This window comes from Setaria italica, chromosome VI, assembly GCF_000263155.2.
Source record: "Setaria italica strain Yugu1 chromosome VI, Setaria_italica_v2.0, whole genome shotgun sequence".
Classification (NCBI taxonomy): Eukaryota; Viridiplantae; Streptophyta; class Magnoliopsida; order Poales; family Poaceae; genus Setaria; species Setaria italica.
In genome coordinates, this window is record NC_028455.1 from 29,766,198 (window position 1) to 29,780,010 (window position 13,813).

Below are 13,813 nucleotides of genomic sequence, written 5' to 3' on the forward strand. Positions count from 1 at the left end.
TTCACCGAATCACCGCTATTCTCACGCTCTGTAATAGATATAGCATATCGCTAATTCCCTATGCTTTATTTCATAGACTGTTTCCACGAACCTTATCAGTATTGGCGGTGCAACGTACTCCATCGCACTTGCACGGTTATGTACTTACTCCCTCCGTCCTAAATTGTCGGTTGTTTTAGCTTTTGTAAGTGCATAGTTTTTGTTATTCATCTAAATATAGTGGATATCTAGATGCATAATACTATGTATGAATCTAGGAAAAGCTAAAACAACCTGCAATTTAAAATGGAGGGAATATATGGATGTAAACATGATATATCGAGTCTATTCTAATATTATGTTTTAACGAGTGAGAAGAGATCATATATGATATAGAGGGAGTGGTTAAGGCTCTTTCTCGCGTGTAATAATTTATGAATCATGATGTTCAGCAATATAAAATAACATATGTTAATATTTTTTTTCCCGAAACACATGTTAATACTTAATAGTCATGTGCCATCCTACCAAAGCCATCATATACTTTCAACTTTCTTTTCTTTTTTCTAAAAAAAATCTCAAATAGCTTTTTTCTTGAAAAAAAACCCAAATAAGGTTTGGACAGGGAAACCTCAAATAGGGAGCTCAGCATTCAGCAGTCAGCAGTCGCATTCCCATCTCCGTCCACTGCTCTTTGAGTCTTTGCCCACGCGACGCACATGCTCAAAATCGTCCCTACTAAAAGGCGACACGGCGACGCGGCTGCCCAACCAACTACTCCAGACCTCCACTCCTCCGGACTCGTTCTCCCTCCGTCGCCCCCTGCGTCTAGGCTGCTCTGCTCCCAGTCATCGTCGATTCGTCGTTTGAGATGCGGCCACTTGCGTGATTCGCTTTCGAACCGCACTCACTTCCTCCCTCCCCCTGTTTCCCTCCCTCCTATAACCGGGCTTCTCGCCACCCTCCCCTTTCCCCTCTCCTCCCCTCCCCTTCCCCCCCACGATGGCTTCCGCGGATCGCTCGCCGGCGGCGGAGGACCCGCGGCCGCGGCCGACCCTCTTCTCGCCGTACCAGACGCCCCGCTTCCGCCTCGCCCACCGGTGAGCCTCTTCACTCCCCGCCCGCCTCCTGAAATTTCTTCCCCTCCTGGGGCTGGGGACTCGGTCGTCGTCTGATGTGCGCGCGCGCGCTCCACAGGGTCGTGCTGGCGCCGATGACGCGGTGCAGGGCGCCCCGCGCTGTCCCGGGGCCCGCGCTCGAGGAGTACTACGCGCAGCGGTCCACGGAGGGCGGCCTGCTTATCTCCGAGGGCACCATCATCTCGCCGGCCGGACCGGGGTAACCTCCTCTCCCCTCCTCTGCTCGCCTCATCTCCGCCATGTTCTTTTTTAGCTAGCAGTTCCCGTGATCGATTTGTTTGCCGTCCCCGGTGACGGGTCTTCCTCGGTCTACTCGGTCTGGCGCCTTCGTGTGAGCCATGTGCGCTAGTGTGGGATGGGGAAGATGCGCGCTAGATCTGGCGGAGATGTGGTCCTCCTGCTGCGACGGGTGGTTGGTGACTCGGGGCCAATTATTAAGGGCATCCCAATTATCAATGCGTATTTGGTTGGAATACCGAGCATTTCTCTATTAGCACGCCACTCATCATGTGGGTTTGCTATACTTCTGTTAGTATTCTAGTGGGAGTGTGCCTGATCAGATCTCTACTTCGAACCGTGACAACATTCCTAGCAGAACCTGTAGGGCGGTAGGACCCAATTGGCTAAAGTGTGCTTTACTTGTTTACTGGCCTACACAATTGGGGTTTGGTATTCGGAACATCAGTTTACTACAGGGGTTGATATATACAGGTCCAATATGATGTAAGACTCTATGGTGGTGCTAAGATTTCAGTTCTCTCTATATCTGGGAATTCAAAAGTGCTTTACTACAACTATATATATTCAGATGTGTATACTGTATGATCACTTTTAGGTTTGCTTTTTTAACTGAAACAGTATTGCAATTTGAGAGCTATGCTAAGTATGCAGTGTCACTCTAAAACATAAACCAAAAAGGAATTTATGTTTCGCTTTTTGTTTCAAATGAACACAAAATTTGCTCTAATTCATTCTCATGCTATTATTATGAAAGCATTCCATGTCACGAATGAGCCAACACATTCCGTAACAATTTTTTTCTGATAAAGGGATGATCTATTTCATTAAGGATATGAAAGATCATGTTATTATTGTTCCCTACAGATTCTTCTCATGTTCATTTTGGATGAGCTTGTAGCATGCTGTTTTACTTCTGAATCTTCAGATCAGAACATTAAGTGACAGAACATTGTTGTATCAGGTTTCCTCGTGTCCCTGGGATATACAATCAAGAGCAGATTGATGCGTGGAAAAAAGTGGTTGATGCTGTTCATGCCAAGGGAGCCATCTTTTTCTGCCAACTGTGGCATGTAGGCCGAGCTTCTCATCAAGGTATGGTTAGTATATGTACAAATTTCCACAGAAAAAATATTTGGAAATGATTCAGTAATTTCTCAGAAATTACACTGAATTGCCAAACATTTGTTGCATTTGGGTTAATATGGCATTAATGATTTTCAGTCCAAACATCGTGACATCATATTGCAGTTGGAAAAGTTTGTGTTCTGATGTAGTTGTTGTTTGTTGGAAATTAAGGATGATGTAATCTGGGTTGATGGGAAGTAGGGAGGAAGTTTTCCTTAGTCTTCATTTGAGTTAGAGTAAATACACTAACAGTTCATGTTGTGTCACTTAGATCCACGAATTCTCAAAATGCATTTTTGGCACCCTAAATTTGTTAAGTTGTTCACCGCAGATCCATACCTTGTTTTTTTAATCCAATGTGGCATGCCAACAAAGCACCATGTGGGTGATTATATGCAAGAAAGTCCCTGGTTTTTGTCATCCTCTCTCTCTCCACGCCCTTCTCTCGTCTCTCCTATCCGCGGTTGACCTCGATGACATCTCCGTGTTCCTCCTGCACCTCTCTCCTGGGCCACGTACCTGCCATAGGGTTGCTCCTCTCCGCCGTGCTCCTCTTCCCGGGCTTCCTGTGCAATCTCCATGTCCCCTCCCTCGCAGCCCTTGATGTGAGCTGCGTGCATGAAGCATATATACGCGTGGGTGGGCGGGCAGCGCCGGCGATAGCGCAGCAGCGTGCAGGAGGGGCAAAGCTGCGACTTCAAGCCTCTGACGCTTGGGCATACAGGCACGGCCGCACGGGATGGCTGAGCGAGTGAGCGGTGCTGCGGACCAGCGCATCAAGCGCGGCTCTGCAGGAAGGGCCACGACCTGCCGACCTGGACATGTCTCGGCGTTACCGAGAAAAGAGAAAGCAAAGCAGCTCACAGATGTCAAGAGAAAAAAACATAAGAGGGATCTTACGCAAGTTCTTACCATTGGTATATTTCATCAAACAAGTAGAGGGCATGCAACTCTGCATTGTTGTCTCGAGCTCCCGTTCGTCATCTTGTTGTGCAGCGTCGCTGTAGGCGTTATTCACATGTTTCTGGCTGCTTAATACAGACAACACACTTGCCGTCGTGAACCCTATCCCCGATAGATCGTTGGCAATCAACGTCAAGATTGAACTCAGCGTTCCCTATACGTCGAGCTGACGGAATACTGTGCTCCCATGTGAAGAAACGCTAGGACGAAGATTATGAACTTGCCGGCCAACGAGATTGAAACCGCGGGTGGTCGGGAGGGAGCGTGGTGCAGAGGAGGCGCCCTGCAGGGGGGACGTTGTCCGCGGAGATGGCGTCCAGGTCAAATGGGGAGAACCAGAGAGGAGACGGAGGGCGCAGAGGGAGAAGACAACAAAAACTAGGGGCTGTCTTGCATATAGTCATCTCTGATGGTGTATTTAACTCTTTTGAGTTATATTGCTTCTCTGAGTGAGTCAAGGAACGAAGGTTGCCTTTCGTTGATTGTTCAGTACTAAACTTTAGCACCTATCATATTGAAGGTTTGGATACTAATTAGGAGTATAAACATAGTCTAATTATAAAACCAATTGCACAAATGGAGTCTAATTCGCGAGATGAATCTATTAAGCCTAATTAGTCCATGATTTGACAATATGGTGCTACAGTAACCGTTTGCTAATGATGACTTAATTAGCCTTAATAGATTCGTCTCGTGAATTAGACTCCATCTGTGCAATTAGTTTTGTAATTAGCTCATATTTAGTCCTTCTAATTAGCATCCGAACATTCGATGTGACCCTGCTAAAGTTTAGCACCTCGAACATCCGATGTGACCCTGCTAAAGTTTAGCACCTCGTATCCAAATACCCCCTTAGTCAATGCACTACAGTCTGCACCTCTGTAGAGTCGGATTGCAGTGTTTAATGTAATATACACGTTACTTCAGTAATTCACACCTTGTTGATCATATTGCTCCTTGCTCAACAGCGAACAGATACAGTGCATGTCCTTGATTCACTTAGCCAGTTCAATAACAATCATTAATTTTCTTTATGTTATTTGACCATGAATAATATTTGTACTTTGGTCTCTCAACGTAGGCGTAGGGTGTCACAGCATCAGATGTTGACTAATGCCTTTTTTTCATCATTCAGTTTACCAGCCAGGTGGTGCTGCTCCAATATCCTCAACTGATAAGCCAATCTCGTCAAGATGGAGGATACTGATGCCTGATGGTTCCTACGGCAAGTATCCAACGCCGAGGCGCCTTGCCACGTCGGAGATACCTGAAATAGTTGAACAATACCGCCAATCTGCTATAAACGCTATCAAAGCAGGTATAAAGTAAACACGCACAAATCCTCAAGCTATAAACATGGGACTCGCTCCAATCCTGACTCCATCAGAAAATCCCTCTATTTGCTAATAGAAACGAAATGCCTTTGCAGGTTTCGATGGCATTGAAATCCACGGCGCCCATGGCTACCTAATCGATCAGTTCCTCAAGGACGGCATCAACGACCGGACCGACGAGTATGGTGGCTCACTCTCCAACCGCTGCCGGTTCCTGCTGGAGGTGACCCGTGCCGTGGTCTCCGCCATCGGGGCAGACCGCGTCGCTGTCCGGGTGTCCCCAGCCATCGACCACCTCGACGCCTCCGACTCTAACCCCCTGCAGCTCGGCCTGGCCGTGGTGGACCGTCTCAACGCCCTGCAGCAGGAGGCCGGGCGTCTGGCGTACCTCCACGTGACGCAGCCGCGGTACACGGCGTACGGGCAGACGGAGTCGGGGCAGCACGGGAGCGCCGAGGAGGAGAGCCGGATGATGCGCGCCCTCCGCGGCGCGTACCGGGGCACCTTCATGTGCAGCGGCGGGTACACGCGGGAGCTCGGGGTGGAGGCCGTGGAGTCCGGGGACGCCGACCTCGTGTCGTTCGGGCGGCTGTTCATCGCCAACCCGGACCTGGTGGAGCGGTTCCGGCGCGACGCGCCGCTCAACAGGTACGTGAGGAAGACGTTCTACACGCCGGACCCCGTGGTCGGGTACACGGACTACCCGTTCCTCGGCCAGCCTAAGGCGCGGATGTGATTAGTAGGTTGGTAAGTTGATTGAGTGATATGGCTTGAGAAAATAAGTAAACATTCCGTCATAGCCCTGATTGTTACATGCTGCTGATATCCGGTGCAACAGACTGTATCTTGATTGATATCTTAAGGAGAAAAGGAGAAAATGGTGTACTTAATGGGGAAAATGGCAGTGTTCTTATTCATGCTTTGTCCTCATCCGTGTCCCTTATTAGAACCCAGTGCAGAGCCTAATATGATTAGCTTGACCTGTTCACCGATCTCATGTCACGATGGGTTGTATGTTTATAATAACCTTTTTTCAAACAGTTTTTTTTACAATGTAATGAAAACCAGTCCTGTTTGCTTGTCTAACCAAAGGTTCAGGTTGCATGCCGCATAATCCCTCAAATCCAGACAAACCTACCAGTTCAAATTATGAACATCGCTATTGAAAGCAGACTACTATAACAGCCCTTCTGGCCTTCTCACAGCAGCAATGGTTTCTTGAGCTCATAACTACACAACGAAACTGCATTCATGTTGTCATATCTCCAAGACAAGCAGAACTGTGGATTCTATCCTTTGCCTTCACAGCCTGAAGATCAAGATATAAACTCTGAGGCCAAGATGAAAACAACCAAATCAAATGTATTGACAGATGTAACATGGTCTTACTTCTTTGTTCCAGTTGGTGCATAAGGGAATGCAGATTAGCAAGATCGTCTGCACCACCAGTCCACTCAAGAGTCCAAACCAGAGCCCCTGTTAAAAGTCCAAACCAATATTTTTCTTAATACCATTAAACTTTGACAAAAAAAGGGAAACAGTTTATTCTCTTAAGACATTAATGAAAGGGATCAATACCATTCCTCCGACATGGCAGACAAAGGCGAAGAAGTATCCCAAAGGGATCGCAACAAGGTAGTAGGAAGCAAGGTTGACGGAGGCACCGATCTTTTGCCAACCACAGCCCCTAATAAAACCTGCAATCAGAAAAGGCAATCTTTGACAAATTTTCTGAATTCAGTTTCAGGATTCATGTCATCACGCGGGTGACAAATTCACATGTTTGGTGGTGCATTGTCACTTGTCAGTGGGATTCTCATATTGTTTACCTGAAAGCACACCCTGTACGCAGTCGAACAAGAAAGAGATTGCGAGGAGCGGCAGCATTCCGGCAATGTACTTGATCACCCTCTCATCTTTGCTGTACGCGTACCCCCATAGATTGCGGATGAGCACCATCACCAGACCTCCAAAGGCGGCGACCAACAGAGACAAGAGCACGACCACCCAGGCCGCCAGACGGGCCGCCTGCGGCCGCCCTGCGCCAAGCTCGTTTGAAACATGCGTGCTGTATGACATCACGAATCACGATGGGGAAAATTATTGCAAAGATGAGTTTATCGTCAGCAACTATTTGTATTTTCCAGAAAAAATGGTCGTATGGTTATGTTGTTGGAGCTGACCTTGTGGCACCACCAAGTCCAAACGGGACCATGAATGCCAAGCTGATGGTGTTGATGCTACAAGAATCGCAGCAGTAAGTGACCAAGTGTTGAATGGCGGAGTAAACGGCATGACAAATTTCATCCCCAAACTGAAGGAAGAACTCTCACCAGATGGACAGGACGGCCGTCTCAAGCTTGGGATTAGGGAGAAGACCAGAGAGCAGCACCAGGAGCTCGAAGGACCACTACTCTATGCTGCAGAGAGATACGGCTTCAGTTGCCTGAGGTAGCGTAATCCATCGCTAAATCGATCACACGGTGACCAAGAAGACAACAACTGCAGTGGACTCACCAGACCATCATGGCCGACGGCACGGCGAGCCTGAAGAAGGCGGGGATGCCGCGGAACGCCTCGCGGGAGAACCCCGTCCAGGTGCTCCGGCAGCACGGCGAGAGCCTGACGTAGAGCGCCAGGAAGCAGAGGTTGGCCGCGTACGAGACGGCGATGGCCAGCGCGGCGCCGGCGCTGCCCAGGCCCAGCGCGCGCACCAGCAGCCAGCAGACGGGCAGGTGGGTGGCGGCCGTGATTCCGGAGCCATGAAGCATCCGGGCGTCATCTAAACCCTTTCGCAGTGTGTGTCGATGATAAATGACAACCGTTTACTTGTGACCAACCCATGTATTTTGAAACGGATCTATATTAGTTATAATATCATAAGTTTATTAAAATATGACCCCTCAATTTGAATTGGAAAGCGGACATGAAGCTAATGCGACAAGGCTAAAGACCTTTCTAATACTAAGTGTTATAGGAGATGAAGGATACTTATGGGGTATTTGGCAGCACTCCACTCCAAAAAAAAAGCTCCACTTCGCCAACTTCACAAAATTACTTGCCAAACACGTCCAGTTCCACAAACTCCAGCTCCAGAAAAAATATGGAGCTAGTGGTCAGATCCACATTTTTCCTGGAGTACCTCAAGGGGTGCTCCAAAAACATCAGTTCCAGACTTTCTCGTGGAGTTGGAGGTTATTTACCCACCTTTACCACTCGTTACACAACGTACCGGTTCGTTTCTATTTTTCTATCCACTCCCCGTTGTCATTTCCTCCCTCTGCTGCTCGCCCGCCGGACCACACCGCCCCCAACCGCTGGACCACGTCGCCCCCGACGCCTTCACCCACCGCAGACGCTCTGACCCCAATGGCCAGAACGCGTCGCCGTCGTCGGACTGCGCGAGGAGGCCACCCAGTCGCTCGACGTCGGAGCTGAGCATGGTGGCAACTGGAGGCAGGTGGTGGCGATTGGTAATAGGGGGAGTGGCGCACCAGTCAGGCCATGGCCTTCGGGGGTGATTGGAGTTCGGGCCGCACTGCCGCCGCCTGCGGGCCCCTGCATCTCCGGCCATGGCCTTCGTGTTGCCTGTGCCACCGCTCGCCAAGGCCGCGCAGCCGGGCATTCATCCTTCCCCTACCTGCCACCCTTGTGCCGCCATCTCTACCCACCGCCATGCCCCCTGCGGCCGCGCCTTGGCCTGTGGGGCCACGTGCCCCCTCGCGCCATGGCCGCGCCGCCGTGGCCGGCGGGGCTGCGGCCCCCTCTCGTGCGCCATGGCCGCGCTGCGGCTGCAGGCTGCTGGCTGGGTGCGAGGCGTCGCCGCCGCACGCCGCGCCAGGCTGTGCCGCCGCCGCTGGCTGGGACACGCCACCACCGCACGCTGCGCCGAGCCCCGCTACAGCGCCGGCGGCCACTGGCACGCACCGTGCCAGTCCGCGACGAAGAGTAGTGGAGCTGAAGTTGGTTTATGTTGGTAAAGGAGAGAGGAGAGAAATAAAAGGAGACTAACACGCGGGTCCCATTTTTAAGGTATAATAGACTTTTCACCGCAAGACATCTTATTTTTGGAGCTGGATCCATGCTTCTTGCCAAACATATGGATAACTCCAATATTTTTCTGGAGTTGGTGGAGTGGAGCTGAGGTGAAGTGGAGTTGGTGGAGTGGAGCTAAAAAATTTGGAGTGGAGAGCTGCCAAACACCCCCTTAGTGTAGTATATGTTTTTCTAGTTTGTAGCTCATGGACTGTACAGTTAAGAGGGGTTTTACTGATAGTATCTTGATCTCGCAAGGCTAGCTATGAAAATGATGCACACTCTGACATTTGGTAGCTCAAATAACTCATGGAAGAACTAAAGAAGCGAAGAAATCTTGAAAAGCTCAAAGGGGCTCGCATTGGATGAGTTCGAAACAAAAGGGGACCGTCGGATGTTTCGACACCCTAGTTTTTAGATGCGTCGGATCAATTTTCTAGGGTTGAAAACTCAAGTTAGGCATTAGTTGTTCTGATGGTCAGGCATCGGATGAATTGGTCTCAGGCACCGGATAATCCGATGCTCTGCATGAAGACCCATCGGAGCAAGCATATTTTCTTTGCAAACTTACAGAGAGGTTTTGGCCAAAATACCTTAAGCACCGGATGTTCCGACGGGCATCAGATGAATGCGTTGGAGCAAGCATATTTTCTTTGAAAACTTCCAGAGAGATTTTGGCCAGGACCTTTCAGCACTGGATGATCCGATGCCTACAAAATGACCATCGGAGCAAGCATCGGATGAACTTTTCACTGTTACTTTTCCAATGATCAGGTTTTGGATCTACCAGTGACCGGATGTTCCGACGCCACGGGGATGGAGACCATCGGAACATCCGATGGTGTGCTTTTCTGCAAGCACTTTTCTAACGGGCTAGCTCTTGGTTCCTAGCCTATATATAACCCTCCCCGGATCATTTGAGCTACTCTTGACACCTTGAAGACTTCAAGCAGCCTATGAGCAGTTGAGAGTGTGCTAGAGCCAAAGAGTGATATGTGATTTGCTAAATCTCAAGATTAAGGTCTTCTTTTAGTGTTAAAGAGTAACAAGTGTGCATCTAGTTCATAGCTTAGCTGAGTGCTGGTCAAGTGAAGCAGTGAAGCTTGTTACTTTTGGTGGTTGACGTCACCTAGACGGTCTTGGTGACCTGGAGGTTCATGGTGAGCTCTTCGAGATTGTGGGAGCCCCAAGAAGAAGATCTTGTACACGGTTTGAAGCTCGCCGTTTCGGAGATGAAGAATGAGTATTTTTAGTGAAGCACTCAAGTCTTAGTAGCTTGAGGGAGCAAGACCCTTAGTAGGTGCTCCAACAGGAAGCGTTAACTCCTCAATACCACGGGAAAAAAATTGGTTATCTTGTGTCCTCACTTTTTACATTTTAGCACTTTTTTTGAGCATTTACTCTGCAATTTACTTGTCTTTTTGCTCTTTGTTCAAGTTGTGCTTGATTTGCTCATATCTTGCCTTAGGAAATGATGATCATACTAGTGTGCTCTTCTTGTTGGGCTCTTTGATTACTAGTGTGCTTAGTTTCTAGTTTCTAGGTATCATCCTTGTAGATTGGGCAAGACTAGAATTAATCTAAGCTAATGTTTGTTTCTTATTGTTCTGGAAATTAAAAAAAGTCCCGATTCAACCCCTTCTCGCGCCACCGATGCTTACAGCCCAGCGTCACCGGCACCACGGCGTTCTGCGCCTGCAGGAACCGCATGTGGCAGTTGAGCGGCCCGTTGACGAACAGCGCCGGGATCAGGCCCCCGGATGTAGCCCGCCGCCGCCGCCGCGATCTCCGGGTCCTGACCGAACCACGCGAGGATCTCGCCCGTGTAGGCCCACATTGCCGCCACCGGGACGCTCACCAGGACGAGCACCAGCATGCGCTGCTTGTAGACGCCCAGCAGGTGGTGCTGCTTCGCCGAAGGCCTGCCCGCACAGCGTCTCCAGGCTCGTCGCCATGCCTCCCTGGCAAAGGAAGACTCGCGCAGATTGCAAGGTTGCAGACGTGCTCTGTCTCTGGCATGGTGCGATGCAGGGCGTGTTTACGTACGTACCAGCAAGCTGAAGCCGGTGCGGTGGCGAAGGAGGTGGCCACGAGAGGAGCCGGCGAGCTCGAGCTCGCCGAGGTGGCCGACGAACATGAGCGAGAGCAACTGGACGACGTACTGCAGGAGGTAGCCGGGAACGAGCGGCCCGGCAAGGTACAGCTGCCTCTTGACCTCGGCCCACACCAAGCTTTCCTCTCGCATCCTCCTCCGTGCTTGCTCCCGGCGCCCGTGCCATTCAGGAGCGGCTCCTCCGTGGCCATTGCTTCTCGCTTCGCTGTCTCAGAAGCAGGGGAAGGTAGCAATGGTGGTCGACCCCGACCTCCCCGTTTGATTCATCTGCTTCTGATCGAGCTCGCTTTTTTTTAGTGCATCTGACATCTGTACCTGTTATTTTCTTTAGAAAAAATGCGACAGTCAACGGGGTATATACAAGCAGTGTGCAGAGATGACTATTCAGTGTGCAGAGACGACAAAACCTGTTGTTAGCAAGGCTCAACTGTTTTATGTGAAGTCCTAAATTATTTCAGACTACACCGTGAACGGTTTGGTCCAAAAAAGATTTTGGAGCATTCGGAATTTGAATTTTGTGAAACTAAATGGATGTCATGAAAGTTGACGCCTTTTCCTATAAATCTAGTCAAATTTAGAGAAATTTGACCTGTGATGAAGCTAAAGTGAACTATAGTTTAGAATAGAGAAAGTAGTTACTAAATTAGTAACAGTTTTGTTTCTGCAAAGATACACAAGGCAAAATTTTCTTGGAAAAGTTATGTAAATTCATGCTAAGAACTCTCAAAATGGTACAGTAACCATAGTTTAGCAAGGTTTAGCAACCAAAAAATTGCTAAAGGGCTAAAGTTTAGCAACCATAGTTTAGCAAGGATGTTTGGCAAATTTATTGCTAAACTTTAAGTTTAGCAAGAGGTATCCAAACACCCTTAGAAGTATACAGCCAATGCTCGGTACGTCTCTATTGTTAACATATCAATAAACTATGTAAATCTAATAAATCGATATGTATGAATATTTTTTGTACAAATTAAAAGTTAATTTATTTGCCATGCCTTTTTTTATATATATAATAACATCTTTATTGATCACTCGATTTTCTATGAATATAAATATCTTATTTATTGGGTATTTTAAACCACATACGTACATCTCCACTCGAGAGATACTTGTGACGACGACATACGTTCAACATGACAGGGGTGCATGCGCGCATGCAGATTATTATTCTCTCACACGCCACAAGTCCACAACAACGAGCAACGATAATCCTGCCGACCGTCGGGCGGTACTGCACTCAGGCCGAAGAAGACCTTGATGAGCTTCAAGATCTCCGCGATGCTCATGAAGGTGACCTTGTTTACGACGGTAATGCACTCGGACCGAAGAAGGCCTTGAGCCTCATCACCTCCGATTTTTCGACGAAGGTGACCTTGTTCACGCGCGTCCTCCGCCGTCAGGGTGTTGCCGAAGAGCGCGTAGTCGGTGATCTGCAGGCCGGGGTTGTCGCTGCTGTACGCGGCGAACCCCACCGCCGTCTCGTTGCCGGTGTTGTACTGGAAGTGCAGCAGGCCCTGCGGGAACACGAAGAGCTCGCCCTCCCTCACCTCCTTCACGTACACTTCGTTGCTCTCGGCGCTGATGAAGCCGGCAGTCATGCTTCCCTTGAAGACGAAGAGGAGTTCGGAGCCTTCCGGGTGGGAGTGGAGCGGCACGACTCCGCCTACGTGGACATCGACGCGCGTGGCGGCGAGGCCTAGCCCGTTCACGCCTGGGAACTGTTTGACGGTGGCCGTGGCCAAGCCGGTGTTGAAGGGGGCGAGGGTCGGGCCGGCTTGGGCAAGGGCCATGGAGTGGAAGTCGTCGGCGGTGACGGCGGGCTTGGGCTTGCACGGGTAGCCGGACGGCGTGTCGGGGAGGAGCAGGTTGGCGACGCAGATGTCCTGGGTCAGAGCGAGGGAGGAGAAGGGCAGCAGCAGGGAGAGCAAGCAGGGGACGAGCACAGCGGCCTTGGGCGCCATGGCTACCGGCCTGGCTAAGCTAGCTTAAAACTACGCGTCCGTGTAGGTGTACTACAAGGTAGGATAGCTAAGTGCGTGTGCTTGGATGTGTGTGATTGTTCAGGTGTTTATATTGGAGAATCGGTGTGTTCATGTACTAACAAATGTCCACGATCGAATGAGTACATCTGACTACGTTGGTCAGCTCAAGGCGGCGACAAATGGGCATTGTGTGTACGTTGGCCCATAATTAAGCAACGTACTAGTACTAGAGCAACGTTTAGAACTGTCCATATTGTGTGAGTAGAGCTACCGTTGCGCCCACGTCGGCCCTGCTCGGCGACTCGGGCGGCGACCGCGCCACCAGCTTCCGCCGCCCCCTCCCTCCCCTACCTCCCCTGTCGCCGCTGGAGGGGCCAGTCGGATGTCCGTGCGGGCCCCTAGGATGGTGGCGGTAGGGTTTTTTTTTCATCAGCGCGCGTCGCTTCCGGCGGGGGAGCGGCACGGAGAGGCTCCGCCGGACAGGCGACGGTAGCGGCGCAAGGCGGCGGATCCAGGGTGAGGACCGGATCCGCCCCCTCAACTGTCGGATCTACAGCATACGGTGGCTAATGCGGACAGAGCGGCGGCGGCGGGCCGCAACGCCGGGCCTCACTGGGCGAGGCCACGAGTGGCTGACGGGGTCGGCGAGCGGTACGACGTTCAAGTGGAGAAGTGGCGGCGGGCCGCGCGTGCACGAGACGGTGACGGCCGCGATGTCCGAGGAGCGGCGCGACGAGGTTCCGTCCGTGGGTTCGGAGCAGCCGCGGGAGGAGACGAGGCGGTAGAGGTGACGACGAGCGCCTTGTGCGAGACACGCCCCTGCCGAGGGGCGTGGGCAGGAGGTGGAGCAGCGCCAGCGCGTGGTCTGGCGGGAGGAGGCGGGAGAGCGGTAGAAGAAGCGGC

General features: G+C 50.6%; 1 protein-coding gene and 2 pseudogenes across 1 annotated transcript; 1 reads left to right on the forward strand and 2 right to left on the reverse strand.

Moving 5' to 3' along the window:
- The first annotated feature begins 740 nt into the window (after positions 1-740).
- LOC101780587 (12-oxophytodienoate reductase 7) lies at positions 741-5,866 on the forward strand. The gene is made up of 5 exons (XM_004973567.3): positions 741-1,079; positions 1,177-1,317; positions 2,320-2,450; positions 4,582-4,764; positions 4,876-5,866. Exons 1-5 carry the CDS (start codon positions 982-984, stop codon positions 5,514-5,516), a joined length of 1,194 nt encoding a protein of 397 aa, XP_004973624.1. The 5' UTR covers positions 741-981; the 3' UTR covers positions 5,517-5,866.
- An 80-nt stretch (positions 5,867-5,946) lies between these two features.
- LOC101766701 lies at positions 5,947-11,119 on the reverse strand (annotated as a pseudogene).
- Positions 11,120-12,134: 1,015 nt separating this feature from the next.
- Positions 12,135-12,952, reverse strand: LOC101780990 (annotated as a pseudogene).
- Between the last annotated feature and the right edge of the window lie 861 nt (positions 12,953-13,813).